This window comes from Phoca vitulina, unplaced genomic scaffold (assembly GCF_004348235.1).
Source record: "Phoca vitulina isolate PV1807 unplaced genomic scaffold, GSC_HSeal_1.0 scaffold2, whole genome shotgun sequence".
Classification (NCBI taxonomy): domain Eukaryota; kingdom Metazoa; phylum Chordata; class Mammalia; order Carnivora; family Phocidae; genus Phoca; species Phoca vitulina.
This window is the reverse complement of record NW_022589705.1, coordinates 86,635,059-86,655,372: the sequence shown is the minus strand read 5'-3', so window position 1 is coordinate 86,655,372 and position 20,314 is coordinate 86,635,059. Positions and strand designations below refer to the sequence as shown.

The window sequence follows — 20,314 nt, the reverse complement described above, 5'->3', positions numbered from 1 at the left end:
CCAGGCTCCACGGCCCACAGGGCAACTCACCCTTCTGTGAAGGGAGGCTGTGTTGTGCCGTGAGAGGTGCTCAGGCCTGGGTTTGAGCCCTTCTTCCACTTCTTACTAGCTGCATGGCTTCTGGCAAGTTCCACGAGCTCTTTGAGCCTCCATTTCTCCACTGGAAAAATGGGAGCCCTCCTGAGTACCCAGGGTCGACTTATTCTTTAGGTAGGCACAGTGCCTGGGGCCCATGGAAATGTATGAACTTGAATTCTTTTAGAATCAGGAGGAAAATAGAATATGAGTCACGAATACGTCCTACTGCATCCAGCCCGGATTGTGTTGGTTTCCATACCGACACGGTTGTAAAATACTCCTTGAAAGAATTTTTTTTGGAGGAAGGGGCCCATGAAGGCAAAAGTGCTCAGGACCCACAAAGCCACAAGAAGGCCCTGAAAGGCGGTCACACTGTCTGCAGAGGGGACCGTTGTGTTGGGGCATCTATGGTGGGAAGTCCTCTCCTGCCTCTATGGGGGACCATACCCCATGAGTGCTCTACTGCCCCCCAGGGACCCCTGGGATCAACTCCTTGAGTTGGTGGGGACCCGGTGGTGGGGTCCGAATGCGTCTCCTGAGAGGCATGTCACGGGACGGGATGTGTTTTCTTTTCCAGAACCCCGGAGATGAATGGCCTTCTCACACTGGCTTGGTTCCTGGTTTGCAGTAAGTGCTGGCCCCATGACCTCTGAACTTGTGACCTTCCACCCCTAAGAACAATAGGGTAGGTGGAAAGGAGGCTAGTCTTTGAGGTCGGGGAGACTTGAGTTTGAATCTTGGCTCTGCGCTTCCTGTGTAGACGTCGGCAAGAACCTTCGCCTCTCTGAGTCTCTGTCTCCTCATCTGTGACACAGGATGATACTCAGCCCACTGGTGGGCCTGTCGCACGATTCTAGGTGGTGATGGGTAAAGATTCTGCTATGGGAACAATATGTGGCTTGCAAATGTGCGAGGCATATTTTTTACTTTGGTGCAAAACAAAACAAAATAAAGCCCAAACGAGAACAAGACCCTTCTGTAACTATTCCGTTCCTGGGTCATTCTCTGCGGAGGCCAGCCCCACCTGCTGCCACCTCCCAGCTGGAGGTAACTGCCCAGCACAGGGGAGCCCATAACCATGTACACAGCCCCCCGGCAGGCTGTCCTAATCTTTGATGTCTTGCCAGATCCCTGGAGACTCGCGGAGGGCGGAAGGCGGGAGGCTTAGTGCAGGGAGGGAACACTTGGCTCACTGTGAAACCCTGAACCTTTCCCTCCAAACTATTGTTTCCCAATCTGGAAAGCGAGGGAGCTGGCTTCAGTGATCTGGAAGGATCCCACCCTGCTAAGGTCCTGGGCCTTATGTCCTAAGTGGTGTTATTTGAGGGGAGGGGAGTGCGCATCTGTCTGCTGCTTCTTACAGCTACTGTATTAATTAGACCTCGTATTTCTTGGTCATTCACTAGGTGTCTGCCTCTGTGCTCAGAATTTTCATACTTTCTCTCATTTTAACCCTCAAGATAACTCCACAACGTAGGCATTCACTTTAGTGCCCCACCCCCCCGGCCCCTAATTTGCCGATGAGGAGGCAGAGGCTCTGAGAGATTAAGTGACTTGCTCGACATCATGCTGTGAAATGAGTGGGCAGAGGCAGGATTTGAACGCACGGTTCCCATTCTCTGAGTCCGGACTTGTAGCTCTACTGCTTGTCCTCCCCTTTCTTGCTCCCGTCCCACTAATGGGGAGAAGAAGAAGGAGACACCTGGGTCCCCGCAAGCCCCAGGGCAGGAGCGGGGGCAGGAGCAGGGGCAGGTGCATGCCGGGCAAGCGTGTTCGTCGGGGGTCGGGGGCTGTCTTCCAGGTGTTCCTGCTGTGCCCGGGGGCTTGCTGGACCTCAAGTCCATGATTGAGAGGGTGACTGGGAAGAACGCCTTGACGAACTACGGCTTCTATGGCTGCTACTGTGGCTGGGGCGGTCGGGGGACCCCCAAGGACGGCACAGATTGGTGAGCTGATTATCATGATTATCCTTTATGTTCAGCCTCTGCGCCCGCACAATCTCACGTAATTCCACATCAGTTCCAGAAGATGAGTATTAAAGCGCCATTTTATTGGTGAGAAAACTGCGTGTCAGAGAGGTTAACTGACTTGCTCGAGATACATCTAGTAACGTCACGTGTCTCAGTGACCACATGTGTCAGTTGGTCCATTGCTACGTAACATATCACCCCAAGAGTAGTGACTTCAAGTGACCATGACCATTTACTTTGCTAAGAATCTGCCTGTGGGGCAGGGCTTGGCAGGATGGCTTGTCCCTGCTCCACCCAGCTTCAGCTGGGGCAGCTCAAATGAGGCTGGACCATCCAGTTTCCGGAGGGCTCACTCCCATGGCTGACATGCTGTCGCCCCCGGCTGCTGGCTGGGGGCTCAGCAGAGGCTGTGGGCTGGAGGACTCAGTTCCTCTCACTTAGGCCTCTGCAAGGCTGTTGGAACTTCCCCACAGTACAGTGACCATTGGGTTCCAAGAGTGAGTGTCCCAAGACTGCAAGACAAAAGGTTTAGCCTCAGAAATTCCATGGTGTCAGTTGGTGGAGGCAGTCACAAAGGCTTTGAGAGGAAGGGGACCGAGGTTCCATTTCTTGATTGGGAAGTGTCAAAGTTCTAGAACATGCGAGAAGGAGAGACGATTCTTTGGAAAATTCTGAGACCCCTGATGTGGATAATGGGATGGGGCCATTAGGCAAATGGATGGCAGATGGTGGGAGCCAAGTTTCCCACTGCTGGAGGGGGAGTTTACGCCCCGTGGTGCTGGATTAGAGGTGGAGATGTCAGTATGAACTGTTGTTTAGCTTAATATAGATGCCGGTGGTTAAATACAGAAATAGGTACAGATGTGTGTACAAACATGGGTTAAAATAGACACATTTTTTGCTCTGGCAGCGGAGAGGACCTAAAAGAAACAATATCCCATTAGCAATAAGCAACTCCTAAAGCCCAGACCTGGTCTCTGACACCATTCTTCAAAAAACGGAACCAAGGCTCCTTGGAGACCTGGCTGATTCTAGGACCAGGGCAGAAAATATACAGGATGAACCTGGAGTCTCATGTAAGGCCAGAAGATAAGGAAGTGTTCAAAAAGAACCACCTGCCACATTGATAGAGCTATGTCAGGGAGCAAAGGAGCTAACTGGAAGGGCTCCCAATGGCTCCCAATGGCCAAAGCTGGAGTAATTAGAGAAGCAAAATAAGCCCATAGCCCCAGTCTTATTATGAGAAAAACATCAGACAAACCCCATAGGGGGGCATCCTACAAAATACCTACCCAACACTCCTCAAAACTGTCAAGGTCATCAAAACCAAGGAAAATGTGAGAAATTGTCACAGCCAAGAGGAGCCTAGCAAGCCGTGACAACTAAATGTAATGAGGTATCCTGGATGGGATCCTCACATAGAAAAAGGATATTAGATAAAAACTAAGGCAATCTAAATAAACTATGGACTTTTTATAATGAATCAATAATGATATATTATGATTTAGCTGATTAGTTATTTAGTCAATGACATCAATATTGGTTTGTTAATTGTAACAAGTGTATTGTACTAATTAATGATGGGAAAAACTGGATGTGGGGTAAAAGGGAACACTCTGTACTACCTTCTCTATTTTTCTGTAAATCAATTTTTAAAAAATGCAATCTGCCACACCTAACATACTGGAAGTTTGTTTTTTGCTCACCTAACAGTTCCATGTGAATCACATGTTAATTCCAGGACCCAGGTTCCTTCCCTCTTATGGCTCTGCCATCCCCTGTGGCCTCAGAGTCCTCTGCTGGGTCATCTCCATCCAGCTGAGAGATGGAGAAAGAGAGAAAGAGGAGGACAGTGTGGGAGGGTTTCATGGGTAGGTCTGGAAGTGGTGGGCATCCCTTCTGCCCATGATGCCCTGGCGGGAACCTAGTTGTGTGGCCACACCCACTTGCAAGGGAGGCTGGGAAATGTAGCCTCACCGTGAGCCCTGGAGGAGAAAGCAGGTCAGTGAACCACTAGCCAGTGGCAGGCAGCCCCAGTAGAAGAGCAGAGAAGTACTCATCCATATCCCTAGATTCTTTCTTTGCCAGAGTGCACCCACCTAGGTGGCCTCTGCTTAAAGTGACGTGCCCCTTACGTAGGATCTACGTCTCTTGCATTGACAGGTGCTGTTGGGTGCATGATCACTGCTATGGGTGGCTGGAGGAGAAAGGCTGCCACATCCGGACACAGTCATACAAATACAGATTTTCACGGGGACTGGTCACCTGTGGTAAGCCTGGGGCTTCCCCTTCGGGCCACTGATAGAACCTGGGTTTCTGCTGGTTCTGAGTTCAGCTGCCCCTAGAGGTCAGCCAGCCTATATCTTAGAGGGCAGAGCTGGGTGCAAGAGGGGCAGGATTATTGCAGCCGTATCTGACCTCTGGGGAAGGGCTGAAACATCGCAGCCTGAGCATTCACTAGGTGCCAAATGCTTTGCGTACCTCTGTTTACTTGCTCCCCCAAATATCTTTTGGAGTGTATTTAGTCTCCCCATTTTACAAATGAGGAAACTAGAACTCAGAGCCTTGCCAGTGCGCACAGCTAGAGCTGGGATTCAAGCTCAGGGCCATCTGAGTTCAAAGCTAAGTCTGGGGGTGGTATCTCCTCTATGAGAACCGGAGTTCCTCCGGAGCAGGGGCTGTCTCCACCGTCAGACTGGGAACTCCCAAGGGCAAAGAACGTGTCTCCACCGTCAGACTGGGAACTCCCGGAGGGCAGGGGCTGTGTCTCCCTGGACGGAAGCCTCCCCCTGGGGCAGCAGCTACGCCTCTTCCATCAGCTCATGCATTTCCCAGTGTGGAAGCTGTGCCTCCCTCATCAGACTGAGAGCTTCCTGGGCAGGAGGCAGGCTGGGGAGTCCGCTCCGACTAGAGGCAAGCCCGAGATGCAGTGTTGGTAGAGCCCCTCTTCACTTCCTCACTGTGCATTTGGCGTCCTGCCTGCAGAGTCCGGGCCCCCCTGCCAAGCACAGCTCTGCGCCTGTGACCGGAAGCTCGTCTACTGCCTGAAGAGGAACCTAAGGAGCTACAACCCTCGCTACCAATACTTTCCCAACATCCTCTGCTGACCAAGACTTTTGTCCCCTTCTCCTACAACACGGAGCCCACTGACGCTGCTGGGCTCCTGAGAGAGGCTCCCGGTCTCGGACCTTCTTCTCTCTCCACGGTCCACGGGGCTTGGAGGAGTCCCACAGCCACTCTTCATGCTCTACAGAGTCCCAGGAGAACGACTCTGGTCATAGGACCGGGTAAGGTCAGGGTCCCTGGCCCCTGCTTGTGAGGTTGGCCCCTCTGATGCTGGGAGCTCGCCCCTAGCTCCAGGCCAGCTGTCCCCCCTTACCCTGAAGACAGCGCCCCTTCTCTAGCAGATGCATTTACTGTTCAGTGTCTGCAATCGGATTCTCACTACCACCCTCTAGAGAATTTTTACTCAAGGTAGAAGCCAAGTTGACCCCATAAGTCTGCCATATAGATATTAAATAAAATTTATTCTTAAGACAAATAAAACCACATGGGCATTTTCCTCTGCTCCGGGGAATTACCCGTACCTCTCCTTCCTCTGCCACTGGGGTGCTGAACCCTGAGTTAACCACGGACTCTCAGGAACAGAAGGTGCAGATTCAAAAATAGAAGGTTTTCTGGGACCAGATCCAAGCCTCCTTTGGGGTTCATCTCCTTACTCTTGGGGGGCCTCTCTGGCCAAGCACTGGGCTGCATTCTTCCTTAAGGAGATGGGGAGAAGGTGCTAGGCAATCATGCTAGCTTGAGCTTCCGGGCCAGAGAGGGTCACGGTCAAATCCCAGCACTGGCTTCTCCAGCCATGTGGTCTCAGGCTTGTTACTGAACGTCTCTGACTTCCAGTTTCTTTAAAAAAGGAGCTAGAACGTTTTTTTGAAAAATGTAAAGTGGGTAATCCGGAGGCCACCTGGGTGCTGACACAGGAATGCTGAGGTTCTGGAATGTCACAGAGCAGGACATTTAAAAAAAATAGGGTTCAGCTGAGGGGTTTATTTTTACCAAGCAAGGATTCTAAAAAACCCACCTCATCTATCAATTCGTAAAAGAAAGGGCGTTCTAATACCGAGATTGCAGGAAGAATGCGCACATTCCAAAACAGAGGAGAGTCCTTTCCAAGAAAGGACCTTTGGCTTCCTTACACGGACAAACCCCAGAATAACCACATAACAAATGGGATCTATATTTAAAAAGCTCCAATGCTGAATGTTTTCAAAATAAAATTTAATTTTATGAGGTGACTCTGAATGTACTAGTGTCTTAGAAAAGTTTAATACAGACTCACGTCTGTATTTGACAGTGTTACACAAAATGGGGCTCAAATGTCCCATTTGCTCATCAAATTTTTTTTTGATCAAAACCACTTCCCAAGTCCAATGTTAAATAGGAATGTAGCAGAGTCAGAAGCTTCACTCTGATGCCATCTCTCCCCAGTTGCGATATCCTGGCTGATGGAGACCCCAGTCCCAGCTTCTCCCGCCTCCCATCAGGGTCAGGGAGGTTCTGCTGCTAGGTTCTGTAGGAGGGGCTGCGTGCAGGCTGTCACCTCCGGGCATCCCAGTTCGGGGCACCAGCATTCAGACAGGCACAGGCAGGCATTTGTGGACAAAGGAAGCTGTGAGGTTATGAAAGCAACACCACAGGCTGAGCTGGGCTTGAGCTGGAGGGGCCCGTGGGGAACTTTTGTTTATCTACCAGGACATTGAGGTGCAGAGAGGTTAGGAGACTTTCCCAAAGTCACACAGCACATCAATAGCAGAAGGTGGTTGGGGAGAGAACACGGAGAGAACACAGAACCTGGGGTGGTTCAGGGACTCGTCCATATTAGGGGTTCTTGGGAGGATCCCCTGGATTCCACCTGAGGGCCAGGTTCCTCTCTGCTCTAACTGCCTTGGATAACAGAGACAGTCCCTGGGTGGTTAGTCCGGTTGGGGCTCTGGCTTCATTGTAGAGGGGGACCCCACTGAGGTCCTCCATGGTGGCTGCTCTGGACCCTCGCTCGCTGCTGTGAACAGCTCTGGGGAAATGACTGAAATCCAGGAATCGCCAAAACCTGGGAGGAGGCAGTCTCTCTGATTCTGTTATTTGACCAGCTCTTGGGTGACAGGAGAACCATCAGGGAGGTCATCTCTCAAAATTGAACGGCCCCCCAAGGGGGGGACCGTCCTGGATCTGTCAGATGTCCCTTGGCTACATGGAAACTGCATTTCCCAGAAATTCCATCCTTGCAGAATTCCAGGCTGGTGTGGGTCTCCGGAGATGTGCATGAGACGCTGTCCCAGCTGACACCTGCTGTCCCGTATCTGCGGGCTCACTACGTCGGTGTCAGAAAGCTGCGCCGGGTCCTGCCGGGCCACCTGCCCCAGCGCCTCTTGTTGGAGGTGTTGAGATGATGAAGGGCGTTCGGGGCTGTCCTCACCGTTCCATTCATCCCTGTCCTTCCAGTTTGCCCTGTCACTTGGGCCACATGATTTCAGGTAGCAACGCCAGCAGAATAAGAAACAGCCTCTCACAGAATGTTTTCTTCTACTGGCGCCCACAATCGTGGAAGTAAATCCCCGTAAAAAGTCCCTGATTTTGTATATGGGTATCTCCTCTCCGTTCTGGGGCTCCGATCAAAGCCTGGTTGATAGAGCCGGCTTCCCGGGGCCTCGCGGCGTGCCTGGCAGGGGCTTCTCCAGTGTTTGTTGACTGAATGAGGGACTGGATGAACAGATGAATGAAGGAGACACAGCCCCCGCACTCGAGGTGTTCACAGAGCGGCGTGGAGACAGAACTGAGGAGCTGGGCAGGCAGCACAGCGGCCGTGGCATGTTGACCTCTCTGGTGGCGCAGTCTGGACGAGCTCTGGCTCGTCCTTGTCCCTTTGGCCTCCCGGTCCCTGATGCCTCCCTGATCCGGGCTTGTGCTGAGTGAGGGGAAGGGCCCTTCATCAGACGGCCACGCCGGGGCGGTCCCCTCGGGGGCCAGGGGAGATAACTCAGTGCCCTGAAGTCTCGCAGGGGGTGTGGTCTTCCTGCATATGGCTTGCCCCCGAGATGAGGTCCCAGCCTGCTCTGTGTGTCCAGAACCTGCTCAGACACAAGGCCGACTTCTGGTCACACTTGCACATCTGTTTCTGGCACTTGCTCCTGGGACCTGCGCTAGAGCGGGAAAGAAACTGGGGTGCTCCCCTCTGCTGCCGCCAGAGAGACCCATCCTACCCCACTCAGGTGGCAAGAGTCTCCCTGGGGATCCTCAGAAATCCTGCCACCTCCTGGAGGCCTCTCAGGTTGGTGACCATGCCCTTCCCTGCTGAATTCAGAAAGCCCACGGCGATGGCGTAAGTCAAGCCCTGGGGGAGGTTTGCTGTTATCCGTCAAGGGTCCTCGATCCATCTTTTCTTTCACATACTCCAATTGCGCCACTCCCTTCCTCTAAAGCCTTCAGTGGCTCCCCATTGCCACGTTCTTCAGCCTGAAGTTCAAGGTCTTTCCGCGGCTGGCAGCCCTGCCCTTCCGCTTGATCTCCCAACCACTCCCCACTTCCCCAGACCTCCACGCCTCACCAACTTGCCCTGTGTGTTCCACTCTGCCTCTGCTCTCGACGTTTCTTCCCTTCTGGGATGTTGTCCCTCTCCTTTATCCGTGAGTTGGCTTTTTTTTTTTTTTTCTTATCGGTAATAATAATCATGAACGCTCCCACTTACCGACCGCCTGCTATGTGCCAGGGACTTTCTTACGGGTTAGGTCCCTTCAACCTCCCAACAACCCAATAGGCAGATGTCATAATCCCACTTCGATTGAGGCCGAGCATGGAACCTTGGCCACACAACCCGAGAGAGGCAGAGTGGGGATTTGAACCCGGGACCGTGCAGATCCAGAGCCTGAACTCCCCGGGGGCGGGGCCTGTGCCTCACTGCTGCTGGCTCGGCTTTCCTAGCTGGGCATGGGGCCTAGCACGGGGTCTGGCACGGCGGGGAGTGCCCAGTGAGTGTGCTCTGGGTCAGACCCCCTGCACGCTGCTCTCTGTCAGCACTGCCTTAGATCGGAGACGCGTCGGCTGCGAGCAGGGCTCAGGTCTGCATCTTCTCGGGAACCACAGCCAAGATTAGGTCAATACAGAAAACCTGGTTTTGGGGGAGCCTGGCCGCCGACTCCCACGGGCTCAGTGAGAACCGATGGCCACAGCTGGGACCCAGAGGCCCTGCAGGGCCTCCCGAGCACCCGGAGAAGCATGGAACTAGACCCTGGCTGGCTGTAGAGACTTTGAACCCCAGACCATCCAAACCTCCTCCTCACCCAACTGGGTTAGCATTCTATTAATCGGAATTTAATTTGGGGTAACGAGAAGTATTGGGAACTAGATACCAGGTTCTAGTCCTGACTCTGCATGTGTCTTGGTGTCTTGGGTGACCTTGGGCAGCCCCCCTCCTGACCTCAGCTTTCCCATTTTACAAGAGCAGTTTGACAGATAATTTTAACTGTAGCCCTGGTCCGTGAGTGGGTCATGAGATCAGTTTAGAGGCTTGCATCTGGTGTGTGCGCGTGCACGTGCGTGCGTGTGTATGTGTGTGTGTGTGTGTGCTTATGCATGTGTTAATATATCACAAGCAGTAAAGTGCTGCTTCAGCAAATTGTGCCTCTGTGGTGGGTGTGTGTGTGTTGGGGGGCTGACTGGATCCAGGTGTGAAATTTCTTATATTCTATGGGTTGCCATCAAAAGGATTTGAGAAACCCTTGCTCACATGACCTCTCAGGGCCTGCCTGGGTCTGAAGCTGCTGGCATCTGAGTGGCTTCCCTGTCTGAGCCTTAATTGGTCCGGTGCCCCTGGACCCCCTCATCCTTCTCCTTAAGCATTAGATCAGAATGGGGCTTCTGGCCGTGGATCTCCAAGCCTGTGATGGAATCAGTCCCTGAACATTCTGGAACCACCCAACAGAGGCACTGGACATAAACACAGGTGTTTGGCTCCTGGCTGGGACACAGAGAGCCAAGCCATGAGTTTAAGCCCTGGGGAGCCAGTTTTTAAGGACTTTGGACAAGACGGGGGCTCGGGTGTTCGCTCTGTGTATTTCCTCACCGTGTGACCCCAGGCCTGTGATTCCAATTCTCCAAGCCTCAGTTTCTCAGCTGTCAAACGGGATAATAATACCTTCCTCACTAGGCTGTTGGGAATATTTGATGATATGATGCACGTAAATTACCTGTTGCAGCGCCTGACAAACAGTAGGCGCTCAATGATGGCCGCTATTGTCGGAGAGGACCACCAAACCCAAGCCCAGGAGTTGACTCCAACCGGTTAGCTCTAAACACAAGCCCTAGGGGCTGAGGTTGGTGTCCAGGGTGGAAGGGGGTCCCCAGTTGCCCCGTGAAGTGCTTACCACGTTGGACATGGGTGTTGGTGATGCTGTGGTTATGGCGATCCCATGGGGAGCACGGGGAGCTCTCAGGCGGGCGTGGCAACACTCACAGGTGGGGCAGCGCCTACGGGGAGCCCCAAGCTGGGCCTGGGGCAGCTGGCCCTGCATCGGAGCAGAGGCCGCGCGTTTCAGCATCTCCAGCCTCTGTCTGCGGGCTACCCCATGCCACCTGTCCACTTACCCCACTGGCTAAATCCCTCCCACCTGCTCAGGCCAGCTGTGTGCTCCCTCCGGGTGACATCTGTCCCAGCGTCCCCAGCAGAGGCCGCCATTCCTCTCCAGGGCCCCCATGGTGTACCAGTCATTTGTCCACTCGAGCCCCCCCATCAGGCCTTCACTGCCCATCTGGGCGAGGTGTGGGGACACAGAGAGAAGAGCAACCACAACACAGTACAAATCTCTCCCTCAAGAAGCTCAGTCCGGGGAAGGAGACGGGTACTCCCCACCATGGCAAGAATGAGATGCTCGATGAAGGAGTTTTGAGTTGAACCAAGAGGCTCCTGTCGAAGCAGGAAGGCGGTGGGTGACGCTGTGCCAGCCTCCCTCCCCACAGATCCTCTTGGTCCGGCATGGATGGCGGTACACCATCTCCACCGAAGCCAGCAAAGAGCAGTGCGCCCTGCACGCGAAGGCCCCCGTTCACACACGCTCAGGCCTTGGTGGGGTCGCTAGGCCACACCACCACTACAGGGGGACCTCGTGACTCTAGCTCGATCTCCTAGCGTCGTGCATCTTGTCTGCTGGGATAGAAAGGGTTAGGAGTTTAGTCCTAGTGGAGCTGGGAAAGCTTGGCCCCCCGGGGCACCTGATGCGTTCTAGGGCTGCCCTCCAGCCGGCAGGTAGGAGGGCTGCTTCTGAACTCCCTGCCGTTGCAAATACAAATTCCTGGGCTGGATCCCAACTCCCGGTCGGGGACCAGAAATCTGTATTTGTAAACAAGCTCCCGGATGCACCCGGATGCACAAAGCAGTCAGGTGTGGGGACACTGGGAGGCTGCGCAGGTCACAAAAGATGAGCAAAGCCCACTTGGTACACTCACATATACCTGTGGGGACAGCCTCTTGACATCCACAGAGACTCAGATGACCTGTGGTCCTGGCCCTAATTTTATGCATTTCTAAATTCGAGACAGTACCTCCAGGGGTAAAGGTGTAGGAGGTGTGCTCTCCTAATAAATCCTGAATTATATATGACCATCCTAGTCCACTTAACATATGCACATTTCATAACTTTCCCTTTTAATTAAATAATTTATTTAAAACATTTTTCATTTTTGGGGGCGCCTGGGTGGCTCAGTCTGTTAAGTGTCCAAATCTTGATTTCTGCTCAGATCATGATCTCAGGGTTGTGAGATCAGACTCTGTGCTCAGCGGGACTCTGCCCCAGATTCTTTCCCTTTCTCTCTGCCCCTCCCGCCAATCTCTCTCTCCCAAATAAATAAATAAATCTTTAAAACATTTTTCATTTTTTATGATCAAATATTTTCTTAAAATGTGTCACTCACCTCTCCACTGTTTAAACCAAGAACACTCCTGTAAGTTTGTTGCTGACAAAGGCTCTCCTTCCCCAACCTTTTACCCAGGCTCCTCTAAGCCCTTGTTTGCCTGGGCCTTGTCCCTGAGTCTCGTCCTGAAGGGCAAGAAGCTTGTTAAGTCCCTTTAACCAGGATCATTAGAATATAGCTGGGTCTCTAACATTCTATTTTCCAGCTATAACAAACCTCTTTTTCTTGTCTTGTGGGTTGTCTATGCTCATAACAGTTTAGTAGACGATACTTTTGTAAACAGAAATGAAATATTTATGTGTTCTCCTCACCTGCTCCCTCCAACATTCAGAAGCTCTTAGTGAGTATTCTTATTTCCATGGCCATATAATTATTTGCCTGAGTTCACTAAGAATCATTTCTCCTTGCAACAGATCATCATTGGAAACACTGGTTATATAAACCAAGGCTCTGATAGGAATGTCCTATTTGAGAACAATGCACACAGGATCAGATATGACCAGATAGTTTTAAGGACTTAAGGCTGACTTTATGGGACCAATACTCACAAAGCCCTCTTGAAAAATAGTGTTCTGGGACCTGGCTTTCCAGGGCTCCCAGCCTTGCAGGCGAGTAAGGAAGGTCACTTCCTGGCAGACCCGGGGAACTTAGGATATCTTGGGGACCTTGAGAGGAGAGGAAGTCACCCAAATCTATGGGTACTGAAGGCAAAGTCTGGTGAGGAGTTCCTGGCTTGGCTTCTTAGCCTCTAGAGGTTTCTTAAGTGTCTAATCTGAGATTCCCTGTGAAAGGCTCTAGGGCAGCAAACTCAAAAAGGCCTATGTGGTCAATCTCTGTTTTTGCTGCCCTTATGTAAATAATCATGCCCAATCGAATGAGACCAGAATAATTTTGTAAACAAGAATAGCCGGGCATTGATTCTCTTTGGTCAGAAAGGGGGGTGACTGCAGAGAGAAATTTTGTGTTTTAACGGAAAACTATTGCCCAACCTTGGGGTTCTCTAATATCTGACTATAATCTCCCAGATTAAAGTTTCCAATTATTCTCCCACTTTCCTGACTCGCATCACTGAGAACTGAAACTGTCCTTTTCGCGATGCCCTGGAAAGAGAAGCTGGATGACTTGACAGGAATTCCAGAGAAGTCACAATAGATGGTGTCTGCTGTCCTGTGAGCCACTCAGAGAGTTTACTGGAACCCCCAATGCCATCGCCAAAGACATTCGAACTGCAAGCCAGCAAGTCTGTTGGATTGCCATTGTGGTCCTCACTCCCCCCTGCAGATACCTCCAGCCCAGCATCTAGAATTCTTCCGACTGGCTGCCTTCCGGTCTCAGAAAGTGGGCTCCCAATGACTAATCTTTGTCTTTCTATTATTTTCATAGAGATTCCCCCATTCGATGCCCAACTGCTCGCACCATCCAGCAGGTAGCCTCTAGGACCAAGTCCCAAGCGGTGGGTTAGCTGATCCTTCATGAACAAAAGGCAACAAAACCATGAACAGACTCCTGCTATTCAGAGGAAAGAATGTCTCTTCTTTCCTTGAACAAGAAGAGGGACTGATGAAGGCTCTCCTTGACCAAATTTAGTCAGGCTCCTCTAAGACCTTTTTTTGACTCAGCCTCATCCTTAAGAGCAAGAATCCTGTCAAGTTAGGTTTAGCCAAAACCCTCACCCTCGATATCTGATCACCTCGATATCTGATCAGGTTCCTCACTCCTCATCGTCCTCCAGGTGATGTCTGATCACCCAGGCCTGCCTTTGGCAAGAATCCTGTTGGGTCGGCTTAGCTAGAATCCCCTCCTTACCTCAGATGTATATCCCCTTAGCAATTTTCCACCCCTGCCTGCTCCGTGGCTGTAAATCCCCACGTGCCCATGCTGTATTCTGAACTGAGCCCAGTTGTATATGAGGGATCTTGTCTCCCATTGCAATTGTTCCTGGTTAGAATCTGCTTTTCCCCCTTTAACTACTGCCCAGCTCTGGTTTTCCTTTGATTTTACCCTTTCCTGGAAGATTCCTGGTCATTGTGTGAATTCCTCTGTACTGATGTTCCCACTCTACTTCAGCTGCCCCATCCTTTCTCCAGCAAGGAGCTGGAGAGAAAGGGAGATGGATCTTCTAGAAAGAAAAGTCACATCTCAAACTCATCAACCCATCAAGAACAAAATGATAGATTCTGCGAATTGGCAAACAACTCATTTATCAGGTTTGAAAACCCCTGAGGCAGAGAATCTGAAAATTGTTTGGTTGCCATGCCTAAAAACTCTTTGAGTCATCAGTTCTAAACAGCTGATTTAATAAATCTGGAATGTTGCACAATTGGTTTCCTATAAATCAAAGTAAGCCAGCTGCCGGACGCCGAGATTACTCAGGTTTCAAATTACCTTGTTGATTATAAACCTCGAACCTCTTATTATCTTCTGTAAGGATCTCTGTATCTAGAGACAGTTGTGCTATTTTATGGAGCATCCAATCCAAGTTCTAATGTGTTTCAGCTTGCAGACTTCCTTTCTATGTAGAACTCTCCAGACCTTTTAAGATTTTATGCTTTGCAAAGTGTTGTCAAATCCATGATCCAATATAACCTCAAAACATCCCATTTTACAGAGTGGGAAACTGAGAGATAGAGAGAAAAATGTCCTGCTTGAGATCTCACCCAAGTTAGTGGTGCCAGGACTTGAACCAGCTTCTCAGAAGCTGAAGTTTGGGGGAGTCTCCCCCTCATGGGATTGGGAACCTTTTGGGGGCTGGGACTGGCACTTCTTTGAGCCCCCACTGCCTTGCCTGGTGCCTGACACAGTGGAGCAGATCCCAGTGTGGACAGTATCCTAAGTGTGCTTCACCACGGTTCCACTGAATCCTCATATTAACCTGCAAAGGAAGTACTATGAACACCCCATCCTGTGTGTGAAGATACTGAGGCACAGAGAGGTCAAGGATCTTGCCCCAGAAACCACAGCTGGTAAGCAGGGCAGAAGGGGATGAACCCCAGAGCCCCCCCTCTTCACCCAGGAAAGGTGTGCTGAATCAATATGGCTGCCCCCGCTCAAGACAATACCCAGACAAGGTTTCAGTTCAGACCTTGCCCAGCACTCCTGCTGCCCCAGGAGGGGAGAGTTACCAGTCGCTGGCATCCACAGGCTGCCCTGGTCCCCCCAAGCCACAGTGACAGCCACCGGTGAGGTGGCTAAGGAGGGGTCGCTTCTCCGTGGCCTGCTTGCGAATGCCATAGAGCTCCAACAAGCAGGCCCAGCTGAGCACGAGCCCTGGGGAGAAGGAAAGAAACATCAGTAACATAAAGATGGGGATGCTGCCACCACTACCATGACCCATGACCACTGCTGCCAATAGCCCTTCAACAATGAGCTTGACAGCAACTGCCGTGTGTTCCACAGGCTGGTCTCTACATGCCAGACAGGGTGCCAAGTGCCTTCCAGGGGTCTGTCATTCACCCCTCACAACACCTTGTGAAGACAGCATGATAATTCCCATTTTATAGGTAAAAAACTGAGGCTCAAAGAGGTTCAGTGACTTGTGCCCAAGATCCTACATCCAGGAGTCAGGAGACCCTAAGAGCTGGCAGACCTTGTATGCGGGACCCTGAGCCCACACTCTTGACTACTACATTAGAGCATTTTTCCTGCCAACTTCTCATGTAGTACATTTTCCCCATAGAGTCAAGATGGATGTACTGTTGTGCATCTTGTTTTATTCACCTTTCCATTTAACATGAGCTTTTTCACCCTGACCACTTTGGTGTCAATGGGGAACTGCAGGCCAGTGTTGGTGAAGAAAATTTTTCCTCTACCCTCTAAGGTGTAATGCATGGGAGCGTGCAAATTAAACTAACAAAAGACAGATTAACAGGAGAAAAGCCACATGATATTTATCAATATTGACATGCACAGGCGTTTACAGAAAAGAAGTGAAACTCTGAGTGATGAGACTCAGGAGATTCCTTTTTAGCAAAGGAGAGAGAGTTTGGACTTCAAGGAACATAACCTGTGGGGAAATGACTAAGAGCTATATGGGGAAACTAATGGAAGAAAGGCTATTTTAGAAAAGTCTGTTTATGCAAACCGATCTGGATGTTGACTCCCCAGCTTTGATGATAAGAGCTGCCCGTCTCTCCAAGTACAAGGGTTGGGGGCACCTTCCTCAAAGGGAAATTTGTGTCCTGCTTTGAGGCAGATAAGGGATGGGCAGGGAACTCTTCCCGCCATCTGTGGATTCTTAATTGCCTTCAGCTCAAAATAATTTGTATGCAAAGTGGCATATTCTGGGATGGCATATTCTGATCCCTTTTGAGGGCTTGTTGCAAGAGAGTCACAGAAGCTGGCTTAGCGTGGGGGTCTCCTAACTCCCAGTCCAGCACTCCGTGACCCCCTTCTTCCCCTGCTGTGCTTGTGCTCCCCAAGAGAAGACTGTGCGTTCCTCCTTCCTTGTCTCCAGGACCTTCTACGACATCACCCAGCTGTTTTCCCCCCCACCCCCCACCTGGCTTGGGACTCGCCAGAGAAGAGGACAAACAGTGCTGCTCACAGAGCACCTGACCTGCTCCCTCTCTAGTCCCTTCCTGTCCAGAATACATCCAGGCGAAGGTGTTCTCTGCGTGGAGCCTGGGGGATCTCAGCACCTCTCCCATGCTCACTAGTTGAGCCAACTATTGATCATGCACTTTTCTCTCCAATAAGAGTTTTATTTCCATTGCATTTACTTTTATGGTCACCTTCTGTGGATGACAAGTGATACTGGTTTTCATATACCAGAGTGGAATTAATTTCCTTCTTAAATAAATTTGTTTAGGTTAAGAAATGTTAAAAAAAAAAAAAAAAAAAGAAGAAGGAAATTAAAATATTAAACCAAACATCTGGATGGTGATGTGTGAAAGGCTGGGGTTTGGGAAGCAGAATCCTCCCCCCTCCTGCCTGGCAGAGGAAGCAGTGGGGCCTGATAGAACGGGGCTTGCATGGAGTCTGATCTAGAAGGTGGGTCTCCAATCTTCCAGCTCACTGAGCTGTGCTGGCACAGGATGAACAAACCTCGGTACTAATGGGCTGGTCAGCCCCACGACTGGCCATGGGGACAGATTCTGCCTGCTCTGGATGCTGGCCATAAGGGAAGTGGGCAACGGGGACCCGATGATAGAGGGGAGCCAGCTTGCACCCTTTTGGAAGTGTAGTCCTGAGCCAGATGCAGCTAAATCTCCAGCAGCGCATCCTAGACTTACAGAATCGGACCTTCTGGGTGTGGATTCTGGCCCAAGAACCTGCCTTTTAAACACTCTCTGCCAGGGGATTCTTGTCCACTGTGAAGTTTCAGAACTGCCCCCGATTGGAGCACACCATCCGGGCTGGAGAGGGTGGAACCCGGAGGCAGATCTTGGCGTGGTCTGACCTCCTGTGCCCAGCCTCTGCTGCTTCTTGCTGATTGAGTTACCTCGGGCGAGATATTTTACTTATCAGAGCCTGTTTCCTCCCCCGGAAAAGGAAGTCAAAATACCCATCCGGTGGGGGCAGGTGTAATGTGATCATGTGTAGAAGATTCTTGGCACCGGGGAACTCTGAAAAATGGCATTTTCCCATCTCCCTCTTAAGAAGCCAGAAGCCACCTGGCTGAATTATTTCCTCTATTTCCTCTTCCTTCTGCTCTGTGGTTCCCAGACTTGGGGTTTTGGGGACTGAGGTGGGACGCATTCTGCAGGCATCCACAGAGCCAGGCCCTGTGGCAGCCTCATCTTGGGGCTGGATCCTTGATGGGACAGGAGATCCTCGCCCCAGGCCAGCCCGGGTCTCGAGAATGGTCTCTGACCGCAGGGAGGAGGGGCGTGTTCTCGGCAGAGGGAGGGGGCTGATTTCTGATAGTTCTGAGGGAGGGGCTGGGAGGTGATAACGCACACCTGCTTTCCAATCTAAGATAAACAAATGGATGAATGAGTGATTAAGAAAACCAACAGAAAAGGTAAGCAGAGAACTGAAATAAGGCAGGGAGACCGAGTCAGGGTGGGAGGTGGTTGCTTTAGGTGGGAGGGCAGGGACCTTTCTCAGGGAGTGACTGGCAGCTGAGCTCTGGATGACCGAGGAGGCCGGTCTTGCAAAGAGCCCAGGGAAGTCCATCTGGGAGAGGCCCCTAAGCCAGTCAGGCTTGGCCCCGAGCCTAAAGCAGAGAGAGAAAGGAAGGAAACTCTCCTCCACCTTGCCTTTTCTGACCTGCTTTGAGTTTTCACAAACTACTTTAAAACTTCTTTATTTTAAGTGGAAAAAAGAAAAAGAGGACCCCCAAGCTCTAGAGCCAGCCGGGCCCTCACTCCCTGTTGTCCAGGCTGCCCCGGTGAGATCAGCTCCGGGGTGACCTCAGCGGTGAGCAAGGACGCCTTGCACCCCAAAGGAACACCCCTAAACCCCCCTCCAGGGGGCACTGACGCAGGGGAGACGGGGGATAGGAGCAGCCCCAGCGCACATCGCACCCAGCAACAGAGACGATGCGTGAAAGGAGCATGGGTATTTGGGAGAGCCTCCTGCTGGGAAAACAGGCAGAGTTGTGGAGAAGGCAGCTGCCCATCGTGCCCCCGGGCTGGCACCTACCCCCCCGCCCCAGCCCCTGGAGGTCGCACCCTGGGTCCAGGAGGCCTGGGGATTGGATTCAGCGGTGGGATTAAGGGCTCCCAATGGGAGGGCTCTATCTGAGCACTACGGTTACCGTCAGTACGATATTACCCCCCCACCCCTCTCCCCGGCTGCTTCCTGCCTTGCCACATCCCCCTCACCTCCTTATCCCTGGGTGTGCCTCTTGCCCACTAAGGGGCACCCAGGGCTGATTCACCAACTGTCCCCAGAAAGAGTGTGGGAGGTAGGGTGAGACATGGCCCTGGAGCCAGAGAGAACTGGGTTCAAGTCCCGGCCCTGCCACTTATCAGCAAGTGACTCACCCTCGAGTTTCAGTCTCTGCAGCTGGAAGATGCAGGTGACAATACCATGCCCCAGGGAGGTGAGGGGAGCAGGTGAGTAGGCACCCCAGGTGTTTAATGTCGGCTGTTCCGTGCTGGCTCCCCCCCTTCCTCCCCGCCCTGTGGTTGTCCCTTTGTGAGTCTGACCCCGGAAGGAACAGGAAGCACAGTGACTGTCCTGTCTGCCTCCTACCTCCAGGCTACTTGAGAGACGGGCGTGGAGAACAGAAGCTGCCGGTCAGTCTCCCCTTCCTTCGTGCCTCTTACCCAATTCCAGGAATTGGAAATTGGCCCAGAATGAGAACTCACAGGGTGGGGGGGTCCTATCTTATTCTGCGGACTCAGTCCTGGCTGCTCTGAGACCCCATCTGCCCATCCCACCTCTTGGTCCAAAGTCCCATGTCTTTACCAACCTGGGATTGATTCATTCATTCATCATTCATTCATAACAAGTAAGTATTGATCACCTACTCTGTGACCACCAGGCCCTGCACCAGGTGCTTAGCTCACAGAGGGGAGCGCCACAGGCACGGTCCTCCTCCTGACCCAGCCCTGGACTTGCCCACCCGAGGCCATCCTATCAACAACCCCAACAGCTCTGGTTGTAGCCGCTACCCGCCACTCGGGGACATTAACCCTGTCTCCTCTCAAGGGTAAATGAAACCTGAGGAATCGAAACTGACCAGAGTAATCCCATCACCTTGAAGCACTAGGGTTTAGGGTGATCAGTCCTGTGGGGGAGGTCTGCCGGGTGGTGGCGGTAGGGCTCATTAAAAACAGACACGAAAGGGACAACATGTTCTCTGCTGGATTTATCATGTCCAGGTTTGGGGTCTGGAGCACAGCTGCGGTTTGGAAGCTGGGATGAGCCGCCCAGGGGCCCAGCGCAGCACAGCGAGGGTGGCCAAGAGTAGGAGAGACACCCGGTGCTGATGACATCACCATGCCACCGAAAAGCCACCATACCCCTCACATGACACTTCTTGTCATGTGAGGTCATAAATGCCCTCATTGTTGAAGTCCATCAAGTCACAGGAAGTTCCTGACCAGTACAAATGGGACAGGGAGTCTGCCAGGGAACAGAGTGGGGAGAGTCTGGGGTGGAATCCTGGCTCTGCTTTTGCTGGTCGTGGGACCTTGGAAGTTGCTGTCCCCATTCTGAGCCTCAGGTTGTAAAATAGGGACAATAATGCCCCTACCTGCCAACACTGATCTTGTCACCATCACAGGGCCTGGCACACAGGAGCTCTAATGGACAAGTGGGCGTCACCAGCTCTTGAATAAATAAACATGGTGCATCAGAATCTAACTGACATGGCTTGCATAGTCATGTGGAAGGGAGAGAGGAAATGGGTGGAA

At 51.8% G+C, this 20,314-nt stretch overlaps 1 protein-coding gene across 1 annotated transcript; it reads left to right on the top strand.

Annotated features, from left to right (window-relative positions):
* The first annotated feature begins 665 nt into the window (after positions 1-665).
* On the top strand, positions 666-5,155 carry PLA2G5 (phospholipase A2 group V). Its single transcript, XM_032418192.1, has 4 exons — positions 666-705; positions 1,880-2,024; positions 4,212-4,318; positions 5,034-5,155. The coding sequence occupies exons 1-4, from the start codon at positions 666-668 to the stop codon at positions 5,153-5,155; spliced, it is 414 nt and encodes a 137-aa protein (XP_032274083.1).
* The last annotated feature ends 15,159 nt before the right edge of the window (positions 5,156-20,314 follow it).

What these genes read in the sequence shown, in the direction of transcription:
- PLA2G5 (XM_032418192.1), top strand. Translation starts at nt 666, where the DNA reads ATGAATGGCCTTCTCACACTGGCTTGGTTCCTGGTTTGCA. An exon ending in CCCAAGGACGGCACAGATTG is followed by an intron (nt 2,025 to 4,211) that starts GTGAGCTGATTA and finishes TTGCATTGACAG; the next exon opens with GTGCTGTTGGGTGCATGATC. An exon ending in ACGGGGACTGGTCACCTGTG is followed by an intron (nt 4,319 to 5,033) that starts GTAAGCCTGGGG and finishes TCCTGCCTGCAG; the next exon opens with AGTCCGGGCCCCCCTGCCAA.